This window comes from Pseudopipra pipra, chromosome 1 (assembly GCF_036250125.1).
Source record: "Pseudopipra pipra isolate bDixPip1 chromosome 1, bDixPip1.hap1, whole genome shotgun sequence".
NCBI lineage: Eukaryota > Metazoa > Chordata > Aves > Passeriformes > Pipridae > Pseudopipra > Pseudopipra pipra.
In genome coordinates, this window is record NC_087549.1 from 49,662,756 (window position 1) to 49,677,101 (window position 14,346).

At 35.8% G+C, this 14,346-nt stretch overlaps 1 protein-coding gene across 1 annotated transcript in view; it reads left to right on the top strand.

The window, feature by feature from the left end:
• Positions 1-14,346, top strand: part of SMCHD1 (structural maintenance of chromosomes flexible hinge domain containing 1) — a 73,316-nt gene that overhangs the window by 22,620 nt on the left and 36,350 nt on the right. The window contains exons 9-21 of the mRNA XM_064655889.1: positions 297-390; positions 639-849; positions 1,690-1,807; positions 1,909-2,092; positions 2,624-2,821; positions 2,955-3,068; positions 3,504-3,610; positions 3,875-3,957; positions 4,111-4,224; positions 6,065-6,142; positions 6,256-6,375; positions 11,106-11,250; positions 11,470-11,566. Coding sequence (XP_064511959.1) covers positions 297-390; positions 639-849; positions 1,690-1,807; positions 1,909-2,092; positions 2,624-2,821; positions 2,955-3,068; positions 3,504-3,610; positions 3,875-3,957; positions 4,111-4,224; positions 6,065-6,142; positions 6,256-6,375; positions 11,106-11,250; positions 11,470-11,566 — 1,663 coding nt within the window. The remainder of the gene's footprint in view (positions 1-296; positions 391-638; positions 850-1,689; positions 1,808-1,908; positions 2,093-2,623; positions 2,822-2,954; positions 3,069-3,503; positions 3,611-3,874; positions 3,958-4,110; positions 4,225-6,064; positions 6,143-6,255; positions 6,376-11,105; positions 11,251-11,469; positions 11,567-14,346) is intronic.

Consider the following 14,346-nt stretch of genomic DNA (forward strand, 5'->3'; position numbering starts at 1 on the left):
ATCAGAAACAAAGTGGGGAAAACTTTGTCTGTAGTTCTTTCTCATCTCCAGAGTGCTGAACAATTTACAGTAGTTTTTTAGTTTGTGCTTTGATGTAAAAGATCTGGTAGCCATGTAACAATCATAGGGGTTTTTTTCACTTATGTATCTTTTTCCAATTTGTTTCCAACTATTTTATCCAAAAATTGGATATTTTAATAGAAATATGAGCTTATTTAGATTTTTTTAAAATTATAATGTGCAATTTCTTAATTTCACTTTCTGGTTTTGGATATTTTTTTTTAAATGTATTTCAGACATATCTATCACTACTATATCCATGGACCAAAAGGAAATGAAACTAATGTTGCAACAAAAGACATAAGCCCTTTCAACAACATCGACATTCAGGTAAGAGGTTTTATACATATTAGTCAAAAGTCTTCTTTAATGGCAGTTTATTTCATATTGTGCCTGTTTCTCTTTAGTCGTGCATTTTGAACTACAGCATTTTAAGATGTGTATGTAATTTAATTTTTTTAAAGCTAAACTATTTATCGTTGCAGCATAGGAACTAATTCATTTGCTAACAGTCAAGTGTCAAAATGCTAATTACTGTGTCTTTTGATCTAAGGAAAAATCAACTTGTTTTCTTCCAGATTTCAATGTTCGAAAAAGGAAAAGTACCAAAGATTGTCAATCTGAGGGAGATCAAAGATGACATGCAGACATTGTATATAAATACTGCAGCAGATAGTTTTGAGTTTAAGGCACATGTTGAAGAAGAAGGTATAGTGGAAGGCATCATCCGATATCATCCTTTCCTGTATGATAAAGAAACATACCCTGATGATCCATGCTATCCATCAAGTGAGTGAAATGTTTTGCTACTTGTCAGTCCTATCACAGACAATCCCACTACTCTAAATGTTTAAATGAAATAAAAAGTAAAACAATTGAAATTGAAGTGTAAATTATTACCTGATTTAAGTTGTGTCAGAACAAAAAAGTTCACATTCTTTGGATGAACAGATCCTGTGAATAAATTGGCTGTTGTGGTGACTTGTTTGCGTAAACCTGATCTTTGGCATAACACTGATTTCAAACTATAAACTCTCATGGACTGTAGTCAGATTGAAACTTTCCATCTTCCTGACTGTTAGATCTTTGGTCCAAGAAATTAATAAAATACCAGCAGTCAGATTCAAAAGATTCTGATAGCAGAATACTGCAAAGGACAACATGTAGTCTGAAGTCCTTAATTTAAAATTAGTTTATTCAGTCGTGATGAGTTTTCAAATGCTGAGGGGTTTTAAATATACTGTGTTGGTTTGTTGTTGTTTTTTTTTTTGGTTTTTTTTTTTACAAAATCTTGAGCTTAATTGTGAAGAGATTTTATGATATTAGAAGAACATCAGTTGAAACTAAGAGGAAAAATAATACTTATTCAAATTCAAAACTTTCAAATTTGGTAGATTTGGTAATATTTAACTCCTATTTAAAATGTTTACTTATCTTGCCTAGTTTTTCTGCTTTGTATATTTGAAATATGAAAAAAATTCCTTATGTTGTATATAACTAGCTTGATATCATGTGCACTGCTACTGTGCTCAACTTAATTTAGTCTACACTGGTTTTTTTATATTAGTTTTTTTAATGAATTTATGCGAGAAGACTGTGTTGATTTTGTTTGTTTTTTTTTAAATCAAGGATTAAACGATGATGATGATGATGACTGCTTTATAGTAGAAAAAGGTGCCAGAGGAAAAAGGCCTATTTTTGAATGTTTTTGGAATGGTAGACTAATACCATACACAACTGTGGAAGAGTAAGTGGTAATCTGTTTCTACAGTGTAAACCAGTCTGTTTCCATAATGTAAACCTCTCTTTATAAAGGCAGATTTTAATGTCTTTCTCCTTATGTTTCAGTTTTGACTGGTGTGCTCCTCCAAAGAAGAGAGGATTGGCACCAGTCGAATGCTACTACAGAATTTCTGGTGCATTGTTTACCAATGATAAGTTCCAGGTCAGCACAAACAAACTCACTTTCATGGATCTGGAGCTGAAGCTAAAAGATAAAAATACTCTGTTCACGAGAATCTTCAATGGACAGGTAATAGTGGCATTATGTTAAGTATTTCTTCTTGATAAAGTTTAATGCACTTGATACAGAAACCTTTGCTCACTGCTAATTTGCTCATATCACTGAATATTGCCTGGTTCTAAATAACATTCACCTTGTGCATTTTTGCAGGACTTTGTAGCAGATATATCTCTGTTTTAGTGAGTAATAAGGCTGAATTTTAAATCTGAGAAAACAAGACTCAGTATTTTTCCCTTTATTTTCTCAAACATTTACTTTGTTTAGATGTTACATGACAGTTTTTGTAGAAAGACACCCTTCATGGAGGAATATGGCTGCTGGGGGAAGCACTTTTCTTTGGCTTGAAGTGTAGCTTTCCTAGAATTTTGTCACGTTTTCAAGATGAAGAATCCTTGGGGTTTGGTTTTGTTGTTTGGGGTTTTTTTTTATGTTTGAGTACAGTATCTCTGTACTCTTAAAATTGTTCCGGCTTCTGAAGTGGTCAGATTTAAATTTTTTAATACATTGCTAATATGTATTTCTTTTGTAATCTCTTTGTAGGAGCAGCGAATGAAAATTGACAGAGAATTTGCTTTGTGGCTCAAAGACTGTCATGAAAAATATGACAAACAGATAAAATTCACAGTTTTTAAAGGAATAACTGTACGTACTGATATACCATCCAAAAGATTGCAGAGCCCTTGGACAATGTATGCTGCAATAGAGTGGGATGGAAAAATATACAAAACCGGACAGCTGGTAAGTTAGTTGCTCACTGATGTTGGGGTTTTGCTTGTTTTGTCATAGGTGATTTGAACCCTCTAAAAGGCAGATACTATGTATTTGATGCAGAAGTAATGCATTGCCATTAATTGTTGTCTTCTCGTTGCAGGTGAAAAGTATTAAGACTCATCCAATATTCTATGGAAGTATTGAGAAATTTTTTTTGTATGGAGACCATGATGGAGATATATTTGCCACTGGAGGAGAGGTTCAAATTGCTTTGGTAAGACAAATATAGAAGGGATTCACACACCTAGTTTACCTATGAGATCTTTAAACAAAATCCTGTGTCAGATTTATTTAAATTACTTTTAAACTGTTGAAAATTATGTGGTTTTTGAGATTCAGCAATCTAGAAATAATCAAACTAGTTACTGTAGTTTTAATATATTTATATTAAAATTATTATCCAATGTCAACAATCTAATTCATTTAAATTTGCATATCAAATAGAGTATCACAGTTGTTATCAATAGTATGTTTGCAACCTTTCTTAACCGTTGTGATTTCAGCAAATTTTAGAACAGTGTCTTGTGCTGTCTGCAGGTAGTATTTATTAGCTTGTTGCATTATGTCTATGTCAACTTGTCTAGTCCCTTAGTCTTCTCTGACATACTGTAATCTGGCCATTTATAACTGCACTGAATTTTTATTTCAGGAACCACAGGCGTTGTATGCTGAAATGAGAGTTATTCCAATCTCAAAACTTGACAGAACAGTGTCTGAGAAAGTCGTTAAAAAATACATAGAGGATGAAATGGCAAGGTAAGCACTGAGTTGTAATTATGTATTTGTGGGGTTTCTAATTACAGTTTTAGTATTTCTTCAGCAACAAAAAGAAGTTCAGTTTTATTCCCAAATGGGACAGCAGTCAGCTGTTTCAGTAGAAACAAAATTATAAACCAAGAAGAAATAGTTCAGGGTTTGGGGTTTTATTTCTACCCCAAAATAGCTTTCTGTATATTCAACTAAAGATAAATTACCCTCGTTATATCACTGAAAAGCTGTTCATCCTTTCTTTTTTATTAGACTTCCTGACAGATTATCAGTAACATGGCCTGAAGGAGATGAGTTATTACCAAATGAAACAAGATTTGCTGGTACACCAATAGGTATATTTTTTTTCTTCCAAATAATAAAACATTAAATGCCAATTAAAAAATGTATTATGCACTCTTGTTAAAAAAGGAAACATACAGCAATCTCTGATCACTTATAATCCACAGTATATTTTAAAAGTCCATTATTTTTCCTTTTAAATATAGGAGCGTTAAGAATAGAAATTTTGAATAAAAAAGGAGAACCAATGCAAAAACTTCCAGGTACAAGCCATGGAGGTTCAAAGAAACTTCTCGTTGAACTCAAGGTTATTTTACATTGTAAGTATTTCAGTATATTTAATTGTCTTTATTATTTTATAAATGCATATGGATAATGTATTTCTTTGTGTATATACATATAATAAGTATAAATCTAGTGATTTACTGTTTTGTGGTTTCCATTTGTGGGTGCTTCACTTGATATTCTGACATTGCATTGTTGAAGAGTTGCATTCTGTCCAAGGCAGCTGAAATTACTCAGTTTTGTGTTGAACACATATTAAAACAGTAAATTCTCTGAAAACTCCAATTCTGCCATGTCAAATGTATTTGAAATTTATAGAAAGTTAAAATCTTTTTTACCTTGTTTATTTCCATATATGATAGGAAGATCCAATTCCTTTATCATTTTCGAGTTGTAAAAAATACCCTTCTGAAGCACTGAGATTATTATAGTGATACATGTGAAAGAAAACCAAATAGAAGTATCTTAGCTTCAGTTTAGTATACGTGTCATAAGAATACACATCATATTTTAATGGCACTCATTATTTGGGAACTGTCTGCTGTGCATGACCACTGTCCAGTGTAGTGTGCTGGGGGATAAAGAGATTGGAATTAAAAAAAAGGTGTTCATGTATTACAGATTATCGGCATGACAAGTCAGTGTTATGCCACCTTAACTGAGATACACCATCCTGAGTTCAGGATGTATGGACTTGAGAGAGACATGGTGTTTCTATTATCCTATTTTGTCAGTGTTGTTCCTAGGAGAAATAAACCCCTCTACTTCTGATCACTGAAAAGTCTGCCTTCAGACCTGTTGTGTCTCCTGACCACTTGATTCATTGATGAAAATTTGTGCTTAAAACTGTTTCTACTGCTTCCTGTCTTTTTTCTCTAGTCAAGTGAGGTATCACTAGGGTAGTTCCCCTGTTCTTCACCAGAACAATGAGTAAATCCTCTAAGTGCGGATTTGGGCATGGCATACCTGTCAAACTCAAACCCCTAATTGTACAAATAAGAGTAACATGGTTGCAACCATATGAAGCCAATAGCAAACACAGTGCACAAAATGTTTCTCTTTCAATGAATGGAATACTTGGCAGAATGTACTGTGAACTGAGTACACACACAGAGATGAGCTACAAGAAACTTCATACCTCATCTGTTAGTAGAGAGTCTTATTATACAAGATTTAGTTCAGAATTGGAGTTTGAATTAGGGTTGAGAGAATGATAAAGCAGAGGGGTCTGATGGGCGTTGAAACAGCTGCCAAAGGAAAGGGTGGGATAGCAGGAGAACTAGACTATGAGAAACTACTTGTCTGAGCTGAGTTAGGAACACTTTGTGCAGGGAAGAAAGGGCTGGAAAGACATCTGGGATATGAGGAATGTTTTTATCTGGGCTATGATGAAGTGGGGCTTGAAAGTTTTGGCCATAAAATAAGGTTAGGTTGGCCTTTAATTATGACTTTATGGTAATGAAAGTAATGCAGACACTTACGCAGGAAGGCCTCTACCATCTAAAGTGTTTAAATTTACTATTATAGATAAGAATTTCAGTCCTATTCTCTTCTACTGTTAATGTTTCTGTTTGATTCATTGTATATCAAAAAATAAAGGGGGTTTGAGCTGAGGGAAAGAGAAAGCTGGAGTGACTAGGTGAAGCAGGAACATGAAGGGTTACCAAATGAAAGGCTGCTACTTTGTGTCATGTGTCTGAGGCTAGCAATTTAATTAAAATAGGATTAGCTGTGATCAATGTGTTTAATTGGGGAGCTGAATTGATATTTAGTAGATCTAGAAGTGATAGTAATAATAAGTGATAGTAATGCTTAAAAAAATGCAAACTTATGGTGTAAAATTTAAGTACTTGTAACTAAGTGTTTGTTTTGCAGCACCTACTGAGAATAAAGAAATAATTTCCCATATCAGTCAGCATGGAGGCAAATGGCCATACTGGTTTAAGAAAATGGGTGAGTTTGCATATTCGGTATCTTGAGGTTTGGTTTTTGTTTGGTTGGTTGGTTTTGTTTTTTGGTTGGAGAGGGGATATTTTCTTTCTAAGTGTATTTTTATCTTTGTTTAGAAAATCTTCAGAAACTTGGGGACTACTCCTTGAAACTGCAAGTAGTATTGAATGAAAGTAATGCAGACACTTATGCAGGGAGGCCTCTACCATCTAAAGTATTTAAATTTACTATTATAGGTAAGAATTCCAATCTTATTTTCTTCTACTGTTGCTGTTTCTAGTTGATTCATTGTATATCAAAATTATTCATGTTTTAGTTGAGAGGTAGTTTTCAGCACTGAAAAGTAGCATGTGCATGTCAAATATGAAGCATTTGCAGGGAAAAAAAATTTTTCCTAATAGGTTTTGATCTGACCTGTAGTGTGTTGGCTCTGCTGTACAGTCAACTTTACAAAAAAAAAAAAGTTTTGGTGCAATCTAAAGCTCCCTAATGTGAACTTTCCCAAACGTACTTAGAAAAAGAAACTTCTACTTAATTAGAATCACTCTTTTTCCTCATGCCATGGACATAAATATTCTTTCATGAAACTAGTATTTATTATGCCAACTTTCATGCATAAACCACAGAAACTCATTAAAGAAACAGGTTATACATTTGAAATATGCATGTTGAGATTGAAGTCTTTTTTTTTTTTTAAATTAAGGGAAGAATCCTGTGCAAAAAACTAAATTCTCATTTGATTGTATTGAGTCTGTCTCTTTGGGTTAACCGTCATAAAATACTTAACTAGAATACCAGAATAAAAATAATACTGTTAAATATGTTTAATGTTAATCTATCTTGCCTTACACTCTGGTGTGTGTATATTTATGTGGCCTACAGTAGTCTGTATAGATCTTATCTTCCCCCAAAAATTCATAAATTTCATTTTTAATGACACTGTTGAAGACTGTAAGACACACAATGTACAGTTACAGCATGGTTTTGGTATGGTTCTACTAGTCCTGTTTCTCTTACCCTCTAAGATGATTTAATTTCCTGATGTATTTGTCTGCGTTTATCTGTTAGTAGTTGGTTACTTTCTGTTTATAAGCCTTTCCTCCATGGCTATTTATATTTATGTTCCCCTTCAGAAAGGATAGGCAAAGAAGAAGTGATGGGGTAGCCTGGGAGTGTTTTGACTTTCTAGAGCTTGATGATGGTGACAATAGGGTTGAGTGTTTGTGTAAGAAGTGGGGGGAAGGCCAACAAGGCAGATGTTGTGGTGGGAGTCTGTGTTAAAGACCACTTAACCAGGATGAACAGGCGATGAAATATATAAGCAGCTGGGAGAAGTATAACAATCACTAGCCCTTGTTCTCCCGGGGGGCTTCAGCTAAGCAGATATCTGCAGGAAATACAGCAGAGAGGAAACACTCTAAAAGATTCCTGGAGTGTGTGGAACATAACTTACTGACACAGCTGGTGAGGGAGCCAACCAGAGAGGGCACCCCACTGGACTTACTGTTTGTGAACAGAAAAGGACTGGTGGGTTTTGTGATGGTCAGAAGTTGGCTTGGGCAACATTGATATACAAAATTATAGTTTTCTATTCTTGAAGAAGTAAGGAGGATGGTTAACAGAACTGCCACGTTGGATTTCCAGAGGGCAGACTTTGGCCTGTTTAGGAGACTAGTTGACAGAATCCCTTGGGAGGCAGTCCTGAAGGGCAAAGGACATTCTTCCAGAAGGAAATCTTAAAGCCAGAGGAGCAGGCTGTCCCCGTGTGCTGAAAGACAAGCTGGCAGGGAAGAAGACCAGCCTGGCTGAACAAAGAGCATTGGCTGGAACTCAGGTGAAAAAGAAAGAGAGTTTATGGCCTTTGGAAGAGGGGACAGGCAACTCAGGAGGACTACAAGGATGTCACGAGGTTATGCAGGGAGAAAATTAGTAAAGCCAAAACCCAATTAGAGCCATGCCAGCAGTGGTCATGGAGCAGATCATCCTGAGTTCCATCACACAGCATGTACAGGACAACCTCCTGTGTTTTAGTGTCTGCCCATTGCCTCTGGTCCTCTGTCACGGGAAGGAGTCTGCCTCCACTTTCTTTACACTCTCCCTTCAGTTATTTACAGACATTGATAAGATCCCCATGAATCTTCTCCAGGCAGAGCAGCCACAGCTCTCCCAGCCTTTCTTCATATGAGAGATCACAGAATCACAGAATGGTTTGTGTTGGAAGGGACCCTAAAGATCATCTAGTTCCAACCCTCCTGCCATGGGCAGGGACACCTTCCACTAGACCAGGTTGCTCAAAACCCCATCCTACCTGGCCAAGAACACTTCCAGGAATGGGGCAACAACAGCTTTTCTGGGAAGATTATTCCAGTGCATCACGACCCTCCAGTCCCTTCATCATCTTCATGGCCTTTTGCTGGACTCTCTCCAGTATGTCCATGCTTCTGTGTTGTAAGGTAATATGCCCAGAACTGGACGCAGTACTCCAGGTGTTGCCTCACATATGCTGAGTAGAGAGGAAGGATCACCTCCCTCCACCTGCTGGCAACACTTCTAACACAGCCCAAGAAGGTTATTGCTCCTTTTGCAGCAAGAGGACATTGTTGGCTTGTGTGCACTCTGTTATCCACCAGGACCCCAGGCCATCTTCCACAAAGCTGCTTTTGAGGCACTTGGTTGACAGCTTGGGGGCTGTTCTTGCTGAATTTCATGAGGTTTCTGACAGCCCATTTCTGCAGTCTGTTGAGGTCCCTCTGGATGGCAGCACAACTCTCAGGTTTATCAGCCATTCTTCCCAGTTTGTATCATCAGCAAACTTGCTGAAGGTACAATCTACCCTGATGATCATCCAGATCATCAGTGAAGATGTGAAACAGAATCAAACCCAGTATTGACCCTGGGGGCAACCCCTACTTAACTGCCTTCCAACAAGACTTCATGCCACTGATAACCACTCTCTGTGGTTATTTTTTCACTGTGAGGGTGACCTAGTGCTGGACAAGTTGCCCAGTATGTTGTGGAGTCTGCATGCTCTGGGATATTCAAAAGTTGTCTGGACATGTTCCTAGGCAATTTGCTCTAGGGTGGCCCTGCTTGAACCAGGGTCACAAGCCTCTGGCTTGAGCCAGAGGACCTCCAGAAACCCCTTCCAACCTCAACCATTCTGTGAATCTACAAGAGGGTGGGGAAAGAGGAAGGTAAAAAAAAATACTAATTCCTTAGTGTTTAAAATGGATATTTTCATTACAATTTTGGTAGATAAAGCTAACATCTGTTTTCAGAAGATCAAGAAAAAAAATCACTGTTTCCAGTAGCCTCCTATTTCTTCCTCTTCTTCAGAAGAGGCTCTGAATGCAAACCCTTTAGGCAGAAAAGAGTTCTTTGTATCATATTCTTCTAAAATCTTTTTCTTATTGGCACAGTAGAAAGAGGTATTCTTGTATGATAATACAGGAAAAAAACGTTTGGCATTGCTTGAGAAAAGTAACTATCTAAACATATGTCTGAAAACTTGTCATCGAAGTCTCAAGATATTTCCAAGAAAAGAAAAAAAAATCTCTGAACAAAAATGAACCTTGTCTGCTCCTTTATCCCTTTATCAAAATGAAAAGAGAATCTTTAAAGTTGCAAAGTTGTATTTTGCATTTTAAAAATTTTTCTTAGTAGTAGTGTGGCTTTCCCCTGTATAGAAGCATTCAATTAAAGATTCCTGAGCCGTAACAATTGAAATGAATCACCTTGGAAAGGAATATAAACTTGAAAAAATCTAATTAACTAATAGTTTGAATCTTTTAACACAAAGGATACCAAAAGCAACTTTTGATATGTATTGCTGCTTTTTTATTCATCATTTTTAATATGTGGAGTCTTGAAAATTGAATATTTCAAGTCTTTATTGTTGCGGTGTTTTGTGTTGTCTCAAAGGCAGCCATAAATCTTCACGCTCGTTATTCCAAAATATTAATATTTGTGTGACCTTTTATGTATGTAGATTCTGAGAATAAAAAAAAAACAATCTAAACTGAAAAAGCAGCATTTTTGTCTGAGGAACAAAATATTTTATTTCTCTATTTATAGTTCTTCTTGATAAACTAAAAAATCATCATAAATGCTGGCTAAAACTGAATTTCCGAAGTTTTTTTTAGGTGGTTATTTTCCTGTTATTTTCTCAAATCATTTTACAGTTTTATCATTCACTTGTAAGTAAAACTGTAGGCACTGTAAGATTGAGGTCTTTTTCTTGTCATAACCAGTAAATAATTTTGGCCAGTACAAGGTGTCATCTCTTGTGCAAAGGAATCTCTGATAATGACACCCGTGGGTAGTGAAAGTAGTTGTTAATTTGAGTTCAAAATTATATCATAGGACATATATTTACTGTTTAGTTCAGCACTGCATTGCTTCTTTATTTTAAAGGCCGGTTGGTCAAGACAGTTCAATTCCACAAAACATAACTCTGATTTACAAGCTCCCATTTGTCACCATTCTGCTTGATCTCATTTATTAGGGCCTAACTGGAGGCAGTCTAATGGGGCCAGATTTCACAGGGAGGATGCACTCACATTTCTTTTTCTAATACACATTATTACTCATCTTTATCTCTCAGATTTGGGGTAGTTGTAGAACAAAAATGTTTTGCTGCATAAATGATTTTATTTTACTATAATTAAAGCACTTAAATGTTTAAAAAAAGCTGTCTGCAAGGAACTTGTCCAGTTTCAGGTGCTGTAGTGATGTTCTAAATACTGTCCTGTTATATTTCTTATGCTGTTATGTTTTAACTATTGTTTTATGTTAGTGTAAGTTAAAAAAAGACTATCAATCGGTAAACAATAACTTTGGTTGCATATTCTGAACAGCCTGTTTACTTTGCAGCTGCAAACCACTTGACTTAATTGCAACCTTAATCAAGAAAAATCCAGTGAGCACACATAATTCTTTCTAAACATGTGTTATTCTTTTCTCTTAGAGGGCAAACCAGAGAAATTTTCGGTTGGTCTTTTGGAGCTTCCTTTTCGAATTGGAGTACCTTTTAGTATTCCTTTGGAATTGCAGGATGAATTTGGTCATGCAACACACTTGTCATCTCGCCTGAGACCAATTCTTGAAGCTAGGTAATTCAACCATCTCTCCTTTTTTTTGTCCTTTCTTCATGTGACAATAATATAGTAATACTTTGGGGGTTGTCTCAGTGATATACGGGATTTCCTTCACATAAATTAGATGGCATTTTTGCTTTTATTTCCATAAGAGTATCTGAAAGTATCTTGTATAGTGAAACACCGTATTTGTTTTTAAATTTATTCTGTTGTGTTTTCTATATATTTTTCTAGTGGATTAACATTGAAGCATGACGACATACCTGTGGGAACAAAGTGTGTCATTAAGAGTGTCACTGCTAAAGGCTGTGTCAATAGTTGCCAGGGCAAGGTAGGCTAACATATTTAAAGTTGAAGTAACATATTACAAAAAAAACCACGGAACGAGTAATTTTTATGTAAAATGAATTGTCACAGTGTTAGGTAAGTTTGGCCTACACTAATGACTGCAGGTATTTAGTTTATTTATTTTTAGGGATATTTTCAAATTATCCCTTATAGTTCTACCCTGAGCAGTTTGTCTTTCTCATAGCTGCACTCTTTTCACTGATGGAACTGGAGCTGGAGGGGCTGAGCACCATGTGGATGGATGTGTGGTAGAGTGTGCCCAGCAGACTAAATCAGCTGTCTGAGTTTGAACTGGTGCTGAAATTGGTTTAAGCCAAATCATCCTGGTGACTTTTGCACTGAATTATCACAGGGAGCACTGAAATCTTTCATTCTTGTAGTTGAGATGATGAGTAGTAATAGTTAATGTCGGGGATATCTGCTCGAGATTCTTTAAATGTTTCCAAAATGTTGGTAGCAAATATGTTTTCCAAATCCATCCTGTTACTGATGGATTCCCAGCACTTAGTCAAGCTGTTAATTTACTGTAAAAACAGAAACCTGTGTTACATGCTAAAAATATTTCTTTCATAAAACAGATCTTAATGTCTCTGATAAATAGAGATTTGAAGATTTAAAAAAAAAAAATAATTTAAAATCATGTATATGCTGTGTTTATACAATATTCTAACCAGGTCCTAATCCTTTCATTTAGTCTTGTAGTCTAGCACAGTATAAAGAAAGCTAGGAACTGAGGTAGTGTTGATATTGTTGCTTAGAAAAAAGCAAAAAAGTTGCTGGTGGAAAGATGTGTAAAGAAAAGAGGCAAACTCTTATGGCAAACTGGAGAGTTTTGAACATAGTAGATTTTGTAGGCAAAGCTGAGCATTTAAGGCAAAGTGCAAGAATAATGACATAAAATAGAGGAGGATTGTGGGAAATAAAGTGTGTAGGAGCAAAAGTGCCAGGCTGGAGCAAGACCTAAATTTGGCGAGGGCAAGACCAAGAGCCATTTAAGGAACTTGTAGTACAGAAATAGTATCATTTCTGTATCATATCAAGAAGGGGTGTTACTTTCTCATGTTGTATCATATTACACTGCATTTTTCATGTAGTATCATATCAAGAAGGGGTGTTACTTTCTCATGTTGCTTAATTGCATAAAATGTCAGAGACAATACCGGACCTGGCACTGAAAGTAGTGGTTCTAATTTATATGAAAAAAGAACTGTTTAAGATAGTAATGAAAAAAAATGACAAAAAGCAGGACTGTGGTACAGCAGAATAAAAGCAACAGATAATTTTAAAACATAAATACAGTGTAATTTTCAGTGCTTAATTAAAAATTAGGAAGCGGAGAAGAACGTAGGAGAAATTTTCAATACGTTAAAAGTTGATTTTAAAATGGTAGCAGAGCAGCTGAAATATCTCAAGAGAAACAATAATTTAGAAGAAAGTGAATGAGAGAACAAAAAGAGAACTGGAGAGCATAGAAAAAATACTGTTTTTCAGAGGTAGAAGTAAGGAAAAAAACTGTTGAAGGAATAATCATGCCAAATGGAGAAGAGAAACTCAGCTAAGATAGGAAATACAGCATCTCACGGTTGTCAATGAAGGAAGCACTGATAGAGATGAAAGAGAAAGCAGACTTCATTTACTTCTGTAGTCATTGATTCAGTTCCCCCCAAACCAGTCAAGACAGAAATACATTTTCATTGTGGATGGAATCAACAGGAAAATTTTAGGACAAGTGTGTAAGTAATATGAAGACGATTCCTTTATAGGATTTTGAATGCAGTCAGGAGAAGGTTGAAGAAGGGAGTTTATAAAGGGAAAATATTTCTTTGTTCTTCTTTTAATTTTAAAATACTGCAGTAGATGTAGAAGCAGACTTGGAAGCAGAAGTAAAATAGATACAGGGGTCGTAAAAGATAAGGGAAAACAACTTTCCTAGAAGATGCAGATGCTAAAAGATTAAAAGGAATGAAGTTAAAGATAGCAAGAATAATTTGCAACTGTATGTAGTGCAGCATGAAGAAGACAATATTAAGTAAAAACTGAGTATTGCAGAAAAGGTTTTGAAACTAAAAGAACAAGAGCATAGGATGAGTGTCTAGTGAATGAATACAAAGCTACTGAAGAATTCAGCTTACTAGCATTAAACACCTATTATCATCTATACCAGTTTCCTATGTTTTTATTCCCTACCATATTTTTTCCCTTCTTTCCCCTTTACTTTAGTGGGGCTTCAGCTGATATGTGCTGTTTGGCTTTCCAGCAGACCTGTATGGTTGGGTGGCTGGTCAGAGCTGGAGAGTTTTCACGCACCTGCATGTCTGGCCATCAACTGGGGACCTCGTGTTTTTGATGTGGCTGCAGTTGTGATGCACCTGCTCAGGCCTCATTGCACTTTCTCCTTTTCCCACCAAGCAAACCAGAAGAATTGCCTGGTTGTTTTCATGCAATCTACAAGGTGTTAATGTTGCACATATACTGTGAGGCATGGCAAGGGCATATACCAGGATTATGAAACTAAACTTTTCCAGAGACAGTGTTTCTGAGCATATACAGATGACAGTTCCTGAATTGCAACTAAATATTGTCAAATATCTATAACATATGAAATTCACATATCTGCAGTGCAACTAGTTTTTTTAAGTTGGAGCTTTTAAGATTGACTTGACTGCTTCATTCTCTGATTTTAATGTGAAAGTTGCTTTTAGTGATGCAGGCTACAGCAGTTGTTTTTCTTATGGCCTTATCCAAAGATGAGATGGACAGTAG